This window comes from Microcaecilia unicolor, chromosome 9, assembly GCF_901765095.1.
Source record: "Microcaecilia unicolor chromosome 9, aMicUni1.1, whole genome shotgun sequence".
In the NCBI taxonomy this organism is placed as follows: domain Eukaryota; kingdom Metazoa; phylum Chordata; class Amphibia; order Gymnophiona; family Siphonopidae; genus Microcaecilia; species Microcaecilia unicolor.
In genome coordinates, this window is record NC_044039.1 from 144,727,030 (window position 1) to 144,745,029 (window position 18,000).

The 18,000-nt window shown below is 43.8% G+C and overlaps 1 protein-coding gene across 1 annotated transcript in view; it reads right to left on the bottom strand.

Moving 5' to 3' along the window:
• The window catches only part of ITPKA (inositol-trisphosphate 3-kinase A), a 154,025-nt gene that overhangs the window by 13,069 nt on the left and 122,956 nt on the right, over positions 1-18,000 (bottom strand). Inside the window, exons 5-6 of the mRNA XM_030214389.1 lie at positions 9,955-10,056; positions 5,817-5,888 (exon numbers count right to left, since the gene is read on the bottom strand). Coding sequence (XP_030070249.1) covers positions 5,817-5,888; positions 9,955-10,056 — 174 coding nt within the window. The remainder of the gene's footprint in view (positions 1-5,816; positions 5,889-9,954; positions 10,057-18,000) is intronic.

An 18,000-nucleotide genomic window follows, 5' to 3' on the forward strand; every position in this document is an offset into this window, starting at 1 on the left:
TAGGTATACAGTCAGAAGAGGAAATACTGGCCGGTAACAAAACCCCCTCCCACCCACCGAGCGAAGGAAGTCTCCAGCCCCCCCCCCCCCAAACCCCTGAAATTGGTCCCTGGTGGTCTAGTGGCCGCCAACAAAACACCCACCCACCCAGCGAGCGGAGGGGGACTGGAGGTCCGGCGGACCTCTAGACCACCCCAACTCCCCCCCAATGTTGTTCCAGCAAGTTCAGCCCCCCAACAAAACTCCCACCCACCGAGCGAGCGGAGGGGGGCTGGAGGTCCGGCGGACCTCTAGACCACCCCAACTCCCCCCCCCCCAATGTTGTTCCAGCAAGTACAGCCCCCCAACAAAACACCCACCCACCGAGCGAGCGGAGGGGGGCTGGAGGTCCGCCGGACCTCTAGACCACCCCAACTCCCCCCCCCCCAATGTTGTTCCAGCATTCCCTTACATGGTCTGTAGCCCCGCCCAGCGCATCCCAGGATGTGCTGGGCAGGGCTGGGCGCCGCCATTTTGATGTTGTCAAGCCAAAGAAGAGGAGGGAGGCAGGCTGCGTCCCTCCTCCAACTAAGGTAGGGGGGCTGCACTTGCTGGAACAACATTGGGGGGGGAGTTGGGGTGGTCTACAGATCCGCCGGACCTCCAGTCCCCCTCCGCTCGCTGGGTGGGTGGGTGTTTTGTTGGCGGCCACTAGAGCACCAGGGACCAATTTCAGGGGTTTGGGGGGGGGGGGGGCTGGAGACTTCCTTCGCTCGGTGGGTGGGAGGGGGTTTTGTTGTCGGTCAGTATTTCCTCTTTTGACTGTATACCTAACAATTTTTTTTATTTCTATGTATAACCCTGGTTTTGTGGTTGCAGTGTTTTATTCACTTTACAGAGGTTACAAAGTAAATTTTGTTGTTGCCCACCACCGGACCTCCAGCCCCCGCTGCTTGGGCCTCGGGGCAGGGTATTTCTAGTTTGACAGGGTGTTTGACAGGTTTGGGCTTTTGACAGCCCAGACCTGTCAAACACGTGCGGGAGGATTGTGCTGATGCTCGGCACAATTCCCCCACACTTTTTACCCGATCAGCTGTTCTTCTTGGCAATTGTGAGCATGCGTTCCCTATACCGCAGGCGGAGATTTGACCAGATTAACGATACTTTAATGCATCCGACTTTGGAATACCGCACCGAACATTCCTGAGGTGTTTTTTTAGTGCATTGTTTGTTTTTTCAAATTCGATAAGAACTTTTACGTTTTACATTCTTTTACGTTTGGTTGATGCATCTGGGCCTTAGTCCACTCCAAATAGAAAGCTAAAGTTTTCCTACAATCCAATGGGAAAAATATTGGCAGGATAACTAAGGTAGAAATCTTACACTACCTTAGGAAGAAATCAGGGCTGTGGAGTTGGTACACCAAACCTTCAACTCCAACGCTCTATTTTTCTACTGTCCAACTCCAACTAATATTAGGCTTTACATTTTTTTTTTATTTAAAAATGCTGGTAAACCCCTCCGAAGGGACACCACCTTGTAAGTGGTGGAGGGGCTTCCGTGTTTCAATGACTCAGAGGGCTATGCTGTAGGGTTACCCATATCAGACAGGCCTCTGAGGAGAAACCAGACAAAGAGTGTCCCAACCTGGAGGATCCAAGATGGCGTTGAGGGAGGACGTACGCTAGTTGAGTTCCCGTTTTACACCAGAATGCCTGAAGAAGAGGGCGCGCTCCCCAGAGAATGGGGAAGAGAAAAGGCAAAGCCGTGGTGCTGTCCTCCTCGAACACGGCTGGGGTTCCCACCACTTCCCAGTCTATTTTGGAGAGATTCGGGGTCATAACGTCGGGGATATCGGTTCTTGCTTCAGGGAACAGCAAGGCTTTATTGCCGAATCTCAGTGGAGAGAGTGACTTTGAGTCCCCCTGTTGGCACGACCCCTCCAAGACCCGGAAATAGTAATGCTTCGCTATGGAGGTCAATAATGGAAACGCCCGAAGTGGGTTAGGATTTTCACATGACCTGAGGAGGTCCTGGCGCAGCATCGACTCGGATAATAAACCAACTGGGGGATTGGAGAGTGAGCTCTTCCCCCCAAAGTTATCTGGAGCGGTTTCTGTGGAGAAATTGGACTTGGTGAAGCCAATAATGTCATAATGGACATACTATAGGAACTGCAGCAGAATGCGAATAACTCTCTTCTTCAGATGTTTAAAATTTTTCACTATGTGAGTTAAAGAATTTATATTAATACTTATCTAACAAAGTGGAAGTCCAAGATATAAAAATAGAGACTTTGATTACTGAAATGGCTTCTCTATGAAAATCAGATAATTTGGTAATGAAGAATAGTTATCTTTCTTGTAAAAATTGGAATTTCTGGAGTACCAATTAAGGGAAAATAACTTGAGAATGATAAATTTACCTATAATATTCTATATCAGCTACTGAATTCTTGAAGAAATATTTCTCTGATACTTTGTTAATACCTTCTGATAGCCACCTTTTGGTGACTAAAATTATATTTCCTTTAAAATCTTCTTTATCAGAGAAAAGAGATGTAAGTTTAACTGACATTTGGAAAATTCAGAAGTTATAGATAGAGTTATTATTAGTGACTTTCGTCTTTGATTTAGATAGGAACAATGTTTTGAAATTGTATTTCCGATACATGGTTGATAGTTTTTTGGGTTCAAAGATGCATATATTTCCTGACACTTCAAGGGAATCGCAGACTGGGAGGTGTGAGGTCTTGGCTTTTAAGCCAGGAATCATTGCCCTAGGTGGGACCTTCCTAGCACGATTCCCTTGTAAGTGTTTTATTTCCTTATTACTTATTTGTTTGAACCTAAGAAATTATAAGAGTTTGTGGAAACAGATGAAGAATCCTCTGCAGCAACTTCCTTCAGTTACCACTGCACCAGCTGCAATAACCGATTAACCTTCCTCCCTCAGAAAATGTGAAGTGTAAGATTAACCATTTTGAGTTTTTCTTATTTTCTTTAAGATTGTTTTCCTGATCTTGGATCTTCCAATTGTGGACAATTGTATAAATATATATGTTGTTGAGAGAAGTTGTTTTCCTTTTTATATTAATTTCTGTATTTCCTTACATTTATGTGATAAATGTGAATGTAATTAAGTAAAATGATAAATAAAATAAAATAAAAAAAGAAAATGTAGATCCAGGACATATCCTATATAATAATTCTCACCACCAACGTTCTAATGTGGGACTGCCTGTGTCTGTGGCTCCTGGAGTTGCTGAGCTAGGCTCCATAGCCAGGATGACGTCACTCACAGCTGATTCCCAGGCAGGGGGAGGAGTAGGGAAACACAGAGCATGTTTCCCTACTCCTCCCCCTGCCTGGGAATCAGCTGTCAGTGCGCCGCTCCCTGCCACTTCGGAGCTTACTTTCTACATGCTGGTGATGTATACCAATTGTGCTAAGGTGTTCCTTAATGGAGTTGGTTTTCAAACCTGACTCAGACAAATGTAGAACGTTATTTAACTAGTTTTTGTGTGGGACAGGAAAAAGGATCTAGGGCCTGTCTGTTGCCCCACACAGCCAATCTCTTCCATTTACATCTCTTACAACCTTCTAGTGGAATTTCTCCTGAAAGTCCCAATAATGTGAAATACACTGTAAGGTAAATTAGGAGAAGTCAAGGTTACCCTCTTAACATCCAAGTTGTGGGAGCCAGGGATTTTATCTTGGGAAGCAACATCAGTGTTGGAGAATTCCCTAGTTTCATGGATTTTTATGAAAGTTCAGAAGAGGGAACCACACCTGCCTCAGCCAAAAGGAGGCTATGAGAATCATGGTTCCCTGAGTTTCAGAAGACTTTTTACTATCAGGGATATGAAAATAAGAATATTGAAGACCTTGTCCCAAGTCTAGGAGAAAGTTACCCGAGGCTAGTTTGCCATGTGTCTCTATCCTGGGGTACTTTTTTGTTCTAAGGCGTGGCAATCAGATCTATTGAGGGGACGCCCCACTCTCGAAATATCTTCTGAACCACCTCCTTTCCAGACTCAGCTTGTCTGCCAGGGTGTTGTCCTTTCCTGTCAGGTACATGGCTCTGGGGGATCATCCTATGAAAGGTGGCCTACTTCCACAGTCTAAAAATGTTCCAACACAGGAGGTAGGATCCTGTTCCTCCCTGCTTGTTGATAAAGTGCATTACAACCAGATTAGGCTGGAATGCTCTGAAAACTTTTAAATTGTACCAAGGGTTTCAAATTTGGCCAACAAAATTGTCATGGTGAGATGAGATGCACCCCACTCTTCTGCACAGTAATCAGTATCATAAACCTCCAATGTTAAGAACAGGAAGAATTGTTTTTCTCAGGTGAGAAGGGGAGGATGCTCAATCACAATGGACTCTTATCAATGCTGAATATTGAGAGTGATCCATGCCAATGTATCCCCAGCATCCAATGCAGCTCCTGGACCCATGGAGACCAAGTCCTCTGATGCTGATATAAACAGACCAGACTTAGATGTGCCAAAAATTTGTTTGAACTGTTTTTCTTGACCCTGAAGACTTCTTTGACATCTATGAATACAGATTACATCAAGAGAGGTTATGGTCAGGTCCCAGACATTTCAAGCAGCAATTATAAGTATCCGTTATGGATATAGTCTTGCTGCATCAGGTGCACTTTTTAAAGTCACTGGGGACTTTTTTTCTGGAGCATGTCACCAAAAAATACAGCCTCCTGAAATCAAATGGCTTGATTTTGAAGAATGATAGCCAAATAGGGTACTGAAGGTCCTCACCTGTACTAGGTGAATGCGAAAAAAGAAAACTTAGAACCAGCCAAAAAAATACCTAAGGTTCTAGCAAAGTACTGGGAACTGCACGACAGTGACAGGAATCATGAAAGAACAAAATTCACAAAAAAAGAAGCCTTGACAGGAGTTCTCAATGATGTGTCCAATCGGCTCTGTGAAAAGTCTGAGCTAGTCCTGCATAACAGCAGCAGGTGGGGGGAGTGGAACAAAAGACTATCTGTACTTCAGGAAGCAGATGAAAGCTTGCCTCTTCAACCAGGCCTTTAAAGGAAGAAGTAACTAACTTGTTAGTCTCACTCACACACACAAGAAGTAACTCGGGCTGCACATGTTTATTCACTCCTACCCTAGCTGAGATAATACTTAAGCATCTCTTTGACCTCATGTGCAACTTCTTCAAATCAATCACCTTACTTTCTAACTCTTCCTACTTTCTTACCCATCTATATGTTACAACTTTACCTTACCCTTCACTATCAATTATAATATTCCATTACGTATTGTGCTGATGTTGCAAGTAGTATACCATGCCATATTTTGTATTGTTAGTTGAATATTTGTACTGCTATAATTGCCTATTGCTCATGTTTGATCTATGCTTACTGTACACCACCTTGAGTTGTCCTTCAAAAAGGAGGTAAATAAATCCTAATAAATAATAAATAAATCTACGATAAGGCTTCACAAAAGCTTCTAGAATCATTGAAACTGATGTTTTCATGTTGTGTTCCATCTGTGACATCACCCATGCTGTGAGGACTTGCTATTCTGCTTGTCCTTGGAGAAAGAATGCTTACATGTACATTGCCATACAGATTTTGACACTTATGGAGCTATAGTTTTCTCATAAATTTCGGTACCAGATGCTTCCAAAGACAGAAAAAGAAAGGTAACTGTGAAAAGAGGATTAGCTGCATAAGCTTGCTCTCTCCTTCCCGTTAAGATCTCAGCAGATCAAGGACCAGCTTTCAGCACAGGACCAAGCACCCAACTGACCAGGAGCCTGTGTGTGTCAGTCCTATCAGCTCTACAACTCACCTCATGACGCCGGAAGAATTCAGAGGATTCAACAATGCCTCTCAGCTCTTGCAGCCTGTTCAAGTACTTGTCCTTAAGGAGAAAAAGATCACAGAAATTAAAATCATCATAGTTCAGGTAACAAAAGTCTTACAGAGTTTTACAAAGCCACCCGCGCAAGCGGTTGCCGGTGCAGTAATGCCAGCACAACCCATTCAAAGTGAATGGGCTGTGATGGAATTACCTCGTGGATTTGTAAAGGGGTGGGGGTTATCATTTCCTTTGCAGTTTATGTATGATTATTTCAAAACAGAAGGACAGGAAACTTGGTAGACAAAAATAAATGACATCTTATTTCTGAAACCCTATTCCTTGAAAGCATACATTTTTTTGACGATTATTTCTCGTAGGTTAATCCAGTATCTCCCAAAACGCTAAAGATGTATTCAGCAGCAGCACACAGGCTGGTACTGTGTGGCACAGAACTGGAAGCATGAACACACTGGGTTTTAATCCTTTTCATCCTCCCCTCTATGATCTTAAGCAAGCCACCCTCTACGCACTAACTTTTTGGGGGTAGGGAACTTCTACTGCAGAGGGTTGGCAGTCAAATAATACATTTGCAAAAGGCTGATCCAAATTTGTGCTCCACGAACCTCCAGGCTAATGGAGGAGTGGCCTAGTGGTTAGGGTGGTGGACTTTGGTCCTGGGGAACTGAGGAACTGAGTTTTGATTCCCACTTCAGGCACAGGCAGCTCCTTGTGACTCTGGGCAAGTCACTTAACCCTCCATTGCCCCATGTAAGCCGCATTGAGCCTGCCATGAGTGGGAAAGTGCGGGGTACAAATGTAACAAAAATAAAATAAATAAATAAAATTTTGAATTCTGCAGTACTTTGTGATTTGCTCTCCATAGACTCTTTTGGGGACTTTTATTAGGTTCATCAGTTTGTTTTGTAATGTAATTATGGAACAAAATTAAATAAGAAAAAACAAAACAAAATGACATTTTCTGTTTGCAACCCCTGTGTTTTATAAACTATATTTTTTTCCCTCCGGAGTTTGACCTAACCTACCTTTAACAAATAAAGAGGCTCTTTTACTAAGGCGTGCCGAAAAGTGGCCTGCACTGTAGGTACGTGCTTTGGACTTGTGCTGGTCCATTTCCTTAGCGCTCCTGGAAAAAAGGCATTTTTTTTCTGTGCCACAAAATGTACGCACGGCAAAATGAAAACCAGTGCACGTCCATTTTTGGCCTGAGGCCTTACCGCCACCCATTGACTTAGAAGTAAGGTCTCATGTGCTAACCGGGCGGTAAGTGGTCAGTGCATGTCAACTGCCGGTTACCACCTGGTAAGCGCCAAAAATGGAATTACTGGCCGAGGCACGCGGTAGCCTAGCGGTAGTGCCTACGCGCCTTTGTAAAAGGGCCCCAAAGACACTTAAATTGTTCCTTTTGCACTCAAGTAACAACAAAAAAGGGAGAGCATCCTCCCTATCCCTTAAAGGAACCACATTTGCTTAAACAAAAGGTTAAACAAGAAAGTAGAATAAAGTGGCACACTAAGGTTCCCCTTACTTCCACACAGTGGTCCTCCCTGATTTATCTACAGTTTGCTTCCATTCTATAAATACAAGGTAAAGCTTTGATAAATCAATCCAGTACATGTGTACAAAAACAGTTAAGAAAGTGCACCAACATTACCAGACTATTTAGCTGCTTATGTGGGAGATCAGTATCCTGGCTCTGGCTCCTCAGGCCAGCCAAGGCTATGAAGGCGGTATTCGGGGCCCAGGAAGGATGGAGTCCACTCATCAGCAGCACCAACTGAGGGCCCAATGCACAAAAGTCCGTGCATTTAGATTCTCAGTAGAAGTTACCGATTTGGAAATAGCGAGCGATGCTCAAAGGAAATTGCATGCAAATGAGCTGCATGCAATTTCAGCAAGCAGCTCAGTAGGAAAAGCACCTAGCACATGCGCAGAACAGTCTCTCGGTAAGTGTCCCTGTTCTGCACATGTGTTAGGGCTGGTGTACTCTTTCCTTTCCCTGCAGTACTTGCTGGCTCCACTGTTCCCTGTCTCCTTTCCCTTGCAGTGCTCTGGTGCTGACTACACATTCCTCCTGCAGCTTACTTGCCTTCCCTCTGCCCCTCCATGAATTCGCTCCCTCAACTGACATCATAAGGCCTTTCCCCAGCCGATTGACTGTCTGCTTGTTTCTCCGCCCCCCCCCCTCCAGTTGACATCATACCTGACATCACAGGGGCTTTCCCCAGCCGATTCATTGTCTGTCTGTTTCTCCGCCCCCCCCCCCCCCCCCCCCCCCCAGGACATCACAGCTAACAACATGGGCTTTCCCTAGCCGATTGGCTGTCTGCTTGTTTCTCCACCACGAAGCTGTTCTCTGCTAAAAGCACCCCCCTCAGCTGTTTCTCTACCCTTCTAAAGCTGTTCTCTGCTCTCCAACAAGTTTTGCTATTGAAAAATGCAAGCAGATTGCTCCTCTCAGAAGTCTCCCTCAAACAAAGATAGCTCCAGACCTAGTGGAAAATTTTGCACGTTAAAGGCAGGTGCTCCTTTCAATGTATCACTCAGAAATGTCTATACATTGCTCAGGATACACGTAAATTTCCACGCAGTTTATAGAATATGCCAAGAGCCTGTTCACACGATTAAATTTAGTCGTGGGCAGTTATGCCAAGTAAAACTCGCTATAAATACCAACACCTAAATTAGGCACAGACCAGCTGTATTCTATAACAATGCACATAGATTTTAGGAATGCCCATGACCTGCCCATTCCATGCCCATGGCTATGCCCCCTTTTCAACTATGCCACTTAGAATTTACGCACAACAAGTGATAGAATACACTTAGTTGTGCGTGTAAATTCAAATTAATGCCAATTAGTGTCAATTGCTTGTTAATTGGCAGTTATCGGCGCTGATTGGCTTGTTAATTAAGTTGCGTGTGGAAATCCAGAATATGATTGGATTTGCACGCACAACTTAAGTCACGCTATATAGAATCGGGGGGTTAATGTTTATGTTGTAACTTGCCTCGAGCTAGTTGGTGAGGCTTGTCTTTAAATAAAGTAAATGACTGTAACACTCATACATTGTGTAACTTACACTGGCCTCCTGTTTGTTTCAGGACAGAATGCCTGGACATTGGACATCTACAAACCTTTATTCAATGAAGGCCAGCAAATTTTAAAGGATAGTTTGGTGCCTTACCTACCTTCACAAGTTCTTATATCATGTCCTGCATCCTCAGAAATTAAATTTGCTGAAACTTGAAAATTAGTTTTTTCCTGGACTTGGCATTCTCTTCCTAAGGAGATTAGGGGCTATTTGTCTTTCAGGAAGAGATGTAAATCTTGATTGTTTACTGATGCATTTAATTAACTTGATTGATGTTCTCTTTTGTTGGTGAGGGAGGTCTTTTTTTTTTTTTTTTTTACTTATTTATATGTTTTAATTAAATTTATTTTAAGACACAGAACATATACGTGTTATGTTGCCCAGTCTGATTTAGCCTTAGGCAGGGAAACTGGGCAGACAGGGTGGGTCAAATGTCCCATAGTTACCAACATCTACCATATTTAACAAGCTCTGCCAGTCAGCAGAGCACCATATGCTATATATGCAATGATAATGTTACTAGGATAATGTTCATAGAATAGTGAAATGCAGTATCTATTAACATTATCCTGTGAACTATTCTATGGAGTGGTGTAAATTGCACAGAGTGGCACTATTTCACTATAGTGCAGGGGTTTTCAACCCAGTCCTAGGGACACACCTGGCCAGTCAGGTTTTCAGGACACCCACAATGAATATGCATGAGATAGTTTTGCATATAATGGAGGTACAGCATGTAAATTTATCTCATGCAAATTCATTGTGGGTATCCTGGAAACTTGAGTGGCTAGATGTGTCCTGAGGACTGGGTTGAGAACCCCTGCTATAATGGTACTTCTTGGTCAGTAAACTGGGTCAGACTATTTACAATTCAGAATGGGATAATGAATAAGCATTCACTGATATCACTTGAAGCACAGTGCCCAACTATGGCTTTTCAGTAAGCTGAAGGGATTTTCTCAGGCTGGCGGGGCCAAAGATCGATGTCCCCCAGTTATTCTTCACAGACTCACCAGAATGTTTTGGTTTCCCTCAATGAATTCAAGGAACACCTTCAGGACCTGTTGCCGTGTTTTTGTCCTCTTGAAGTTTGTGTTGCAACTCCCGTCAGCTTTCTTGAAGAAAAATAAGAACATTCATTCAATCAGTTGATCTGTAAATCTGATGGTTTCCCCTATGCCACAGATGAAAAGGAACACTTTTCTCTATTCTTCCACAACTTTCCCCGCCCCCCCTCCCCCCCCCCCCATGAGAAGTACGGCCTCTATAACGAGTCAGGATAAGATTGAGAAATTCACTGGCATTTTCCTTCCTCACAGTTTTAACAGGCTGAGGTAAATTGTAAACAAGTTTAACCTGGAACAAAGAATATTTTATAATTATGTTATAAGATGAAAAAAGTGAACAGGTATGAATTAATTACTTAATCTGGAGGTTGTTCAGACATGTTCTGAATTAGTCACATGGACTAATTAAATTGGCTCTAACCTATTTTGCACTGCATCAGTCCATTAACGAGACTTTCCAAAATTGCCCTTATCTGAATAAAGATACCAGTACCATGTGTAGAGACTACAGATGCTCACAAAACACACACATCCTCCTGCCACACATCATAAGCATCTAAAACTAAAAAATGGAGAGAGCACATGCATTTATATAACAGCCACATAAATACGATATATGCATTTATAGACAAAATCCTACATACCTGCCTAATTACTTGTACATTACTATGTATGTCTATAGACACACACTGAACTTAATATTTAGAGGAAGTTTATGGTTAAGCACCCAGGCTCTGAGGTTTTTCTCCTACAGATGGGTTGTTGGGCTAATAAAACCTTATGAAATTCACCTCTTGCAACAGTGAGTGGAAAGTCTGACTGCATCTGTCCTATCCTGCAGCTGAAAGAGGATTATGTGGTGGTTGCGCTGTACCATATACTGCATTTACAGCTCAAGAGGAGTTTGAGGTACAGGGGAAACCCTCACATTTGTCACATTGCAGGAGACTTGAAACAAATATGAAAACAGGAAATGAGAGGCTCTCGGAGCCCTGCACTGCAAAGCATTTTTTTAAAATTACCTCCTCACACATTATTTAGTTATTTGGCTCACAACTTTTTCAGTTGTAGTTCAAGATAAATTACATTTCAGGAACTTTTCAAAGCATTTCTCTTATACTGCTCTACTGGAATAGAGCCTATCATGGAAGGGGCCATTTGGTCCAGGCTTCCATTTAGGGGAGGGGGGATGTTTGCTAATTTTGTGTTCAGTTATATTAAATTCAGCTACTGGATTATTCCTTAATTATAAATAAGTTTGCACACTTCTAGAGCTAAAAACCTATCTTGATTGCTTCTATATATTTTGAGTTCTAGGCAGTGGTGTGCTGGAGCAGGCTCTCACAGGCTCGCAAGAGCCGGTTGTTAAGTTTTTAAGAATTTTGGGAGCCGGTTGTTAAAGTAGAGCCCTCCATGGCTACTTTAACAACTGGCTCCCAAAATGTGGGCTTGGGCCCCCTGCTGAATTATCTTTTACTTTGCTGGTGGGGATGCTGAGCCCTGCCAGCCAAGTAAATAGACTACTGCTGCTCCCCGCTCCTTGTTTCCAGCTCTGGGCAGCAGGCTGAGACTTCTCGAGCATGTAAGAGAAGTTCCAGCATGCTGCTCAGAGCAAGATGTTGGGAGTGGTGGCAGTCCATTTATTGGCTGCCAGCAAAGGTATGCCTAGCGTGCCCGCACGAAGGGAGGGAGGAGAGAGAGGCAAGTGTTGCTCCCCTCCGGCCACCCCTGGCCCTTCCAACTGCAGAGCTGGCTACATCCGGAGAAAGAGCCTGTTAAAAATTTACCAGCACACCCCTGGTTCCAGGACTCTGGGGCCTTCTAATCTGCACTAGCCTGGGGTTCTCTGATTCTCCGAAAAGCTCTGCTCATGAGCACAGATGTGTTCCTCCACCCCTCCCCCCTGCACATCTTTAAACTTACACTTCTTTTGCTGTTACTTTTTTCTTGGGGAGGTGTATTCATTTTCCATCTGTAGAACCAAAGGGAGCACCCAACGTCTTTTCTCCCCCCCCCCCCCCCCCCCCACCCAGCTACAATGAAGAAGTTTTATAGCAGTACAAATATTCAACTAACAATACAAAGTATGGCATGGTATACTACTTGCAACATCAGCACAATACGTAATGGAATATTATAATTGATAGTGAAGGGTAAGGTAAAGTTGTAACATATAGATGGGTAAGAAAGTAGGAAGAGTTAGAAAGTAAGGTGATTGATTTGAAGAAGTTGCACATGAGGTCAAAGCAATTTATGTGCTTAAGTGCTGACATTGCTGGTACTTGTAGTCCTAACTTCAACACCACTTCAAGGCCAGCAAGAGCCACCATAGTAGCTGCTAAGACACACAAAATGAATTCAGCATGCACTAACCTACAAATGAAAGCATGTATAATAGTTAAATTCTGAGATGTAACTTTTTAATTAAAAGGAACGTGTGAAATGAACTGAAAGAAAATCACTGAAAGTTATGAAAAAATCCTATTTTGTTCTAAAAATGAACCAAAACTATTTTGCCTGGAACTGCAACCATCTTTTTCTCTGCCTTTATTGTACACCTGAATCTCTACTACAGCCCTAGTCTCAGGGTAAACTCCATCTTTCATTTTAAAATCTCACAAGCCAATAACTATCCCACTTTTTGACTACTTCAAATAATTAGAAATCCACCTTTGTTAGATGCTGGCCCAGCTGCTTACATTGTGCTTTCAATCTTAGACCTGCTTTGCTTCAGGCTATTAGGGGCCCTCTTAAGACTGTGCTCCTCTTCACAAGGCTGGTACCTCCATTTGAGACTCTAATAATGATGTTTGCAGTTCCAGAGGATATCCATCATTTCATCACTAGCGATAAAATTCTATAAGAGGCCTTTTACTAAACCATGTTAAGTACTAATGTGCACTTAACACAGGGGGAAAAAAGGCTTATTGCAAAATGTGCTAAAGTGTTTTGCAATAGTTTGCCTGTTGGCATGTGCTAACTTGTGCATTAGCTATTTTTATAAAGAAATTTTTCTGGGGGCATGTCATGGATTAATGAGACAAAGCCAACATGGATTTTGTGAAGGGAAATCTTACCTCACAACCTAATACATTTCTTTGAAGGGGTGAACAAGCATGTGGATAAAGGTGAGCTGGTCAATACTGTGTATCTGGATTTTCAAAAGGCATTTGTCCTCATGAAAGACTCCAGAGGAAACTGGAAAGTCATGGGATAGGAGGTAGTGTTCTATTGTAGATTAAAAACTGGTTACAAGATAGAAAAGAGAGTTGGAGTAATTCCCAATGGAGAAGGGTAGATAGCGGGGTTCCGCAGGGGTCTGTACTGGAACAACTGCTTTTAAAAGTATGAATAAATGATCTAGAGATGGGAGTAACTAGTGAGGTAATTACATTTGCTGATGACACAAAGTTATTCAAAGTTGTTAAATCGCAAGAGGATTGTGAAAAATTGAAGGACCTTACGAGACTGGGAGACTGGGCATCTAAATGGCAGATGACGTTTCCAAAAATATTAGGACTAGGGGGCACTCAATTAAGCTACAAAATAGTACATTTAAAACAAATCAGAGAAAATATTTATTCACTCAACATGTAATTAAACTCTGGAATTCATTGCCAGAGAATGTGGTAAAAGCAGTTAGCTTAGTGGGGTTTTAAAAAGGTTTGGATAAAAGAAAAGTCAATAAGCCATTATTAAGATGGACTTGGGGAAAACCCACTGCTTATTTCTAGGATAAGCAGCATAAAATGTATTGTACTGTTTTGGGATCTTGCCAGGTGCTTGTGACCTGGATTGGCCACTGCTGGAAACAGGATACTGGGCTTGATGTTCCTTTGGTCTATCCCAGTATGGCAATGCTTATGTTCTTAAGCATTAACCAGTTAGCGTGTTTGCATTAGCAAACTAACTGGTTAAGAAAGAGTTAACAGGAAGCACTTAGTTCTCCTAAATAGGAGGCAGTAAGTATTCCTGCATTAAGTTTTCCAGGTAATGCATGCTAGTGCAAACATTAGTGCATGACCTGAAAAAAAAAAGTTGCAAAATGCCTACACTACAGCCGTGTTAGAAATGGGCTTACTGCAGGGCCGTGCCAACACGGTAAGCGAGGTAAGCATGGCAGGAGGGCGCCATCCTCTGGGGGCCCCCCGCCGCACCATGCTTACTTCGCCCTCTTTTCCCCAGATCCTTTTCCTTTTTTTTTTGTTTAAATTTACCACTGTCCGGCGGCAGCGTAGCGTTAGTGAGGAGACGGCGCTCCCCCGCCCCGACGTGTCAGTCTTCCCTTCGCTCAGTTCCGCCTTCTTCTGACATCAGAAATGACATCAGAAGAAGGCGGGCCACTGAGCGAAGGGAAGACTGACACGTTGGGGCGGGGGAGCGACGCCTCCTTCTCACTAACGCTACGCTGCTGCCGGACAGAGGTAAATTTAAACAAAAAAAAAAGGAAAAGGATCTGGGGAGAAGAGGGCGGGTAGTGTAGCGATAATTTTCGGGGGGCGGGGCGGGGCCAACTGCAGGGGGGTGCTGGAGACCCTAGGCACGGCCCTGGCTTAGTGCACATGAAAGTTCCGCATTACAACACACTGGGCTCAATATACAGACTGCGGGAGTTAGCCAGGCTGTTTTCTCGTGGTCAGTGCGGAGTCTGAATATTCAACGCTGAGACGTTTCTGGTCACGGGATTAAATATCTGGGTGTTTTTTGGCTGGTTTCAACTTAACCGGCCAAGCTGATGTTCAGCGCTGGCCGGTTAAGTTGAAACCAGCCAAAGATAGGTCTGCTATTTCAGCAGCCATATTTGGCCACCAAACTTAGTCAGCAATGTGCTGAAAATTAGCAGATAGCCAGTTATATCACGCAATATAACCGATTATCCGCTAAACACTAACCGGCAATATTCAGTGGGAGATAACTGGCAATCTTCCGCTGAATATTCCTGGATAGCAGGTCAAGTGGCATTCAACCGGTCAGGAGCTGTTGCTGTTGATTAAATGGTTTTAAATATCATGTTGACTAAGCCCATATTCTAACATCACTTAGTAACAGGGCCCCTCAATTTTTACATACATACGTGTTTAGAATACAAGCATGGAGGAGTAGCCTAGTGGTTAGTACAGCGGACTTTGATCCTGGGGAACTGAGTTCGATTCCCACTGCAGCTCCTTGTGACTCTGGGCAAGTCACTTAACCCTCCATTGCCCCTGGTACAAAATAAGTACCTGAATATATGTAAACCGCATTGAATGTAGTTGAAAAAACCTCAGAAAGGCAGTATATCAAGTCCCATTTCCCTTTCCCTATATGAGATTCTACATGGAATGTTGCTACTATTGAGATTCTGTTGCTGCTATTTGAGATTCTACATGGAATGTTGCTATTCCACTAGTAACATTCCATGTAGAAGCCTGCCCTTGCAGATCGGAAACACGGCCGCGCAGGCTTCTGTTTCTGTGAGTCTGATGTCCTGCACGTATGTGCAGGATGTCAGACTCACAGAAACAGAAGCCTGAGCGGCCGCATTGCTGATCTGCAAGGGCAGGCTTCTACATGGAATGTCACTAGTGGAGGAGTAGCCTAGTGGTTAGTACAGCGGACTTTGATCCTGGGGAACTGGATTCAATTCCTACTGCAGCTCTTTGTGACTCTGGGCAAGTCACTTAACCCTCCATTGCCCCCGGTACAAAATAAGTACCTGTATATAATATGTAAACCACTTTGACTGTAACCACAGAAAGTTGGTACATCAAGTCCCATCCCCCTACATGAACAGTAATGTGCATATATGCTGGCATGTGGCCTATGCATTATTCTACAAATACCCACTTAACTTACATACCATGCCTTTGCAAGAGGGGTTTACAGAGGTAGTGCTAATTTATAGGTTATCTGCCGCACTCAGGGGTCATTTTACTAAGGTGTGCTGAAAAATGGCCTGTGGTAGTGTAGGTGCGGGTTTTGGGCATGCTCAGAATCATTTTTCAGCGCACCTGTGAAAAAAAAGGACTTTTAAAACTTTTTGCCGAAAATGGATGTGCGGCAAAATCAAAATTGCTGCGCACCCATTTTGGGTCTGAGACCTTACCGCCAGTCATTAACCTAGCTGTAAAGACTCATGCGATAACCAGGCTGTAATGACCTACGTGCACCAAATGCCACTTGGCGCACGTCCGATACGCGTGGCAGAAAATAAAAATTATTTTTCGGCCGCACGGCAAAAATGAAATTACTGCAAGAGCCACGCGGTAGCCGTGTGGTAACTCCATTTTGGTGCGTAGACACTTACACGGCTTAGGAAAAGGGCCCCTCAGGCATTAACACACCGACTCTATGGTTGGTGTGTGCGCTCAGGCCTAAATGTTAAGTGCATATGTATCTGCATAGGAGCCAACTTTTCAGAATCCTGGGAGATGCTAAACTCAGCTGAAATGATCCCTCCTGTGAGAAGGTAGGTGAAAGGGGATCCGGGAAGACACTCAGAAGGGGGGTGCAGGCAGCCGGGGAACCCCAACGGGGCAGACTTCATGTGCACAACACCCACATTCAGAAAGCTGTGCTACCAGAGGCAGAGAGTTTGGCTGGGTTAAGGAAGAAGAGGAGGAACTACCAGTCCCAGAATCCCTCTCTTCCCCACCCGGCTGTGCAAGAGTAGGGGAGGAGATAGAAGATTGGGAAATGGTCTCTGAGGAAGGTGATGAGGGCCAGCTGGAGAGGTTGGGGGCGTTGAAGAGGAGGATAAAATGGAGGTTACTGAAGGACTAGAGGAGGAACAGATGGAGATTGGAGCTCTGGCTCAAACCCAAAAAGCTGCTGTAAGAGGGTGACTAGCTGTGCCTTGGAGAGACTGGTGGAAGACCAGAGGAGAGAGACTGAGGCGCTGGGGAAGATCTCTACTAAAGAGGAAACAGGTGCAGCCCCTGGGACAGAAAGAGGGCTGGGCACAATTGAAACCCCAGTCTGATCCAGGTGGGACCAAAGCTGTGTAGCTATGCTGTAAGAAAGTGTAAACTGTTTCATACTGAAAAGGTCTGGGCCTGCAACCTACCAAGCTATTGTGTTTTCTTTCTGATAATGTACTATTCCCTAAAATAAGTAATTATGGCTAAAGTGAAGTTATATGGACTGTTTAAACCCTGAATGAGACTTTGGCAGCAAACCTTAACAACCTGGGAGTAAGGTGTTTTCCTTTTATATCTATGCTGAATGGAAGCAAGAAAATAAAGTTTTTTTTTCTATAAACGTTTTGCCTTGATTGAGCCTCTGTGGAAACAATAGAGAGAGGAGGAAGTCCTGCAAGCTCTCAGGGGGTCTGGCGCTGAGTTCCCAGAACAGGCCAAGGTGGTGTGGAGCGAGGCAACAGTCGGGTGAAGAAGGAAGCTAAGCAGGGTCAAGCCCAGCTGGGTCCTGGAAGGGGGACCCAGCTATACTCCCTAGACACTGTCAAGGAGTTTTCTCCATATTAAAGGTGTTCAAGCATCGACAGAGCTGGATCCTACGAATATCTGGTTACACTAGTCCTATATAATAAAAAGCACCTCCAACATTCTGAAGCTGACTCTGTGGCAGTGTAGGGTTCGTAAGTCTGTAGTTCAGTGTTTCATTGGCTCTCACTGTCAACGAAGAACCAATCAGACAGAACGGAACTTGGAGGAGGGAAGTGGAGTGGATTGAATCTCTAACAAACAATCATATACAGGGAGGTACGAACATCAGTGGAGGCAAGTGCACAGAACGGAAGGGAAGACAAACATTTAATCACTTTGTCACTCACACACACACATACACACACACTCAATCACTCTGTGTATCTCTGTCTTACACTGTAAAACACACTGTCACTCTCAGTCTCTCACATGGGCAACTGTATGTTGCATTCTCACGAGTAAGGAGCTCTTCTGATGAGATTGTTAAACTGATTGAAGGGCCTGAACAAGGAAAACCTATCACATTGTAACAGTTTACACAAAAAATATTGTATATAAAGAAATCTTA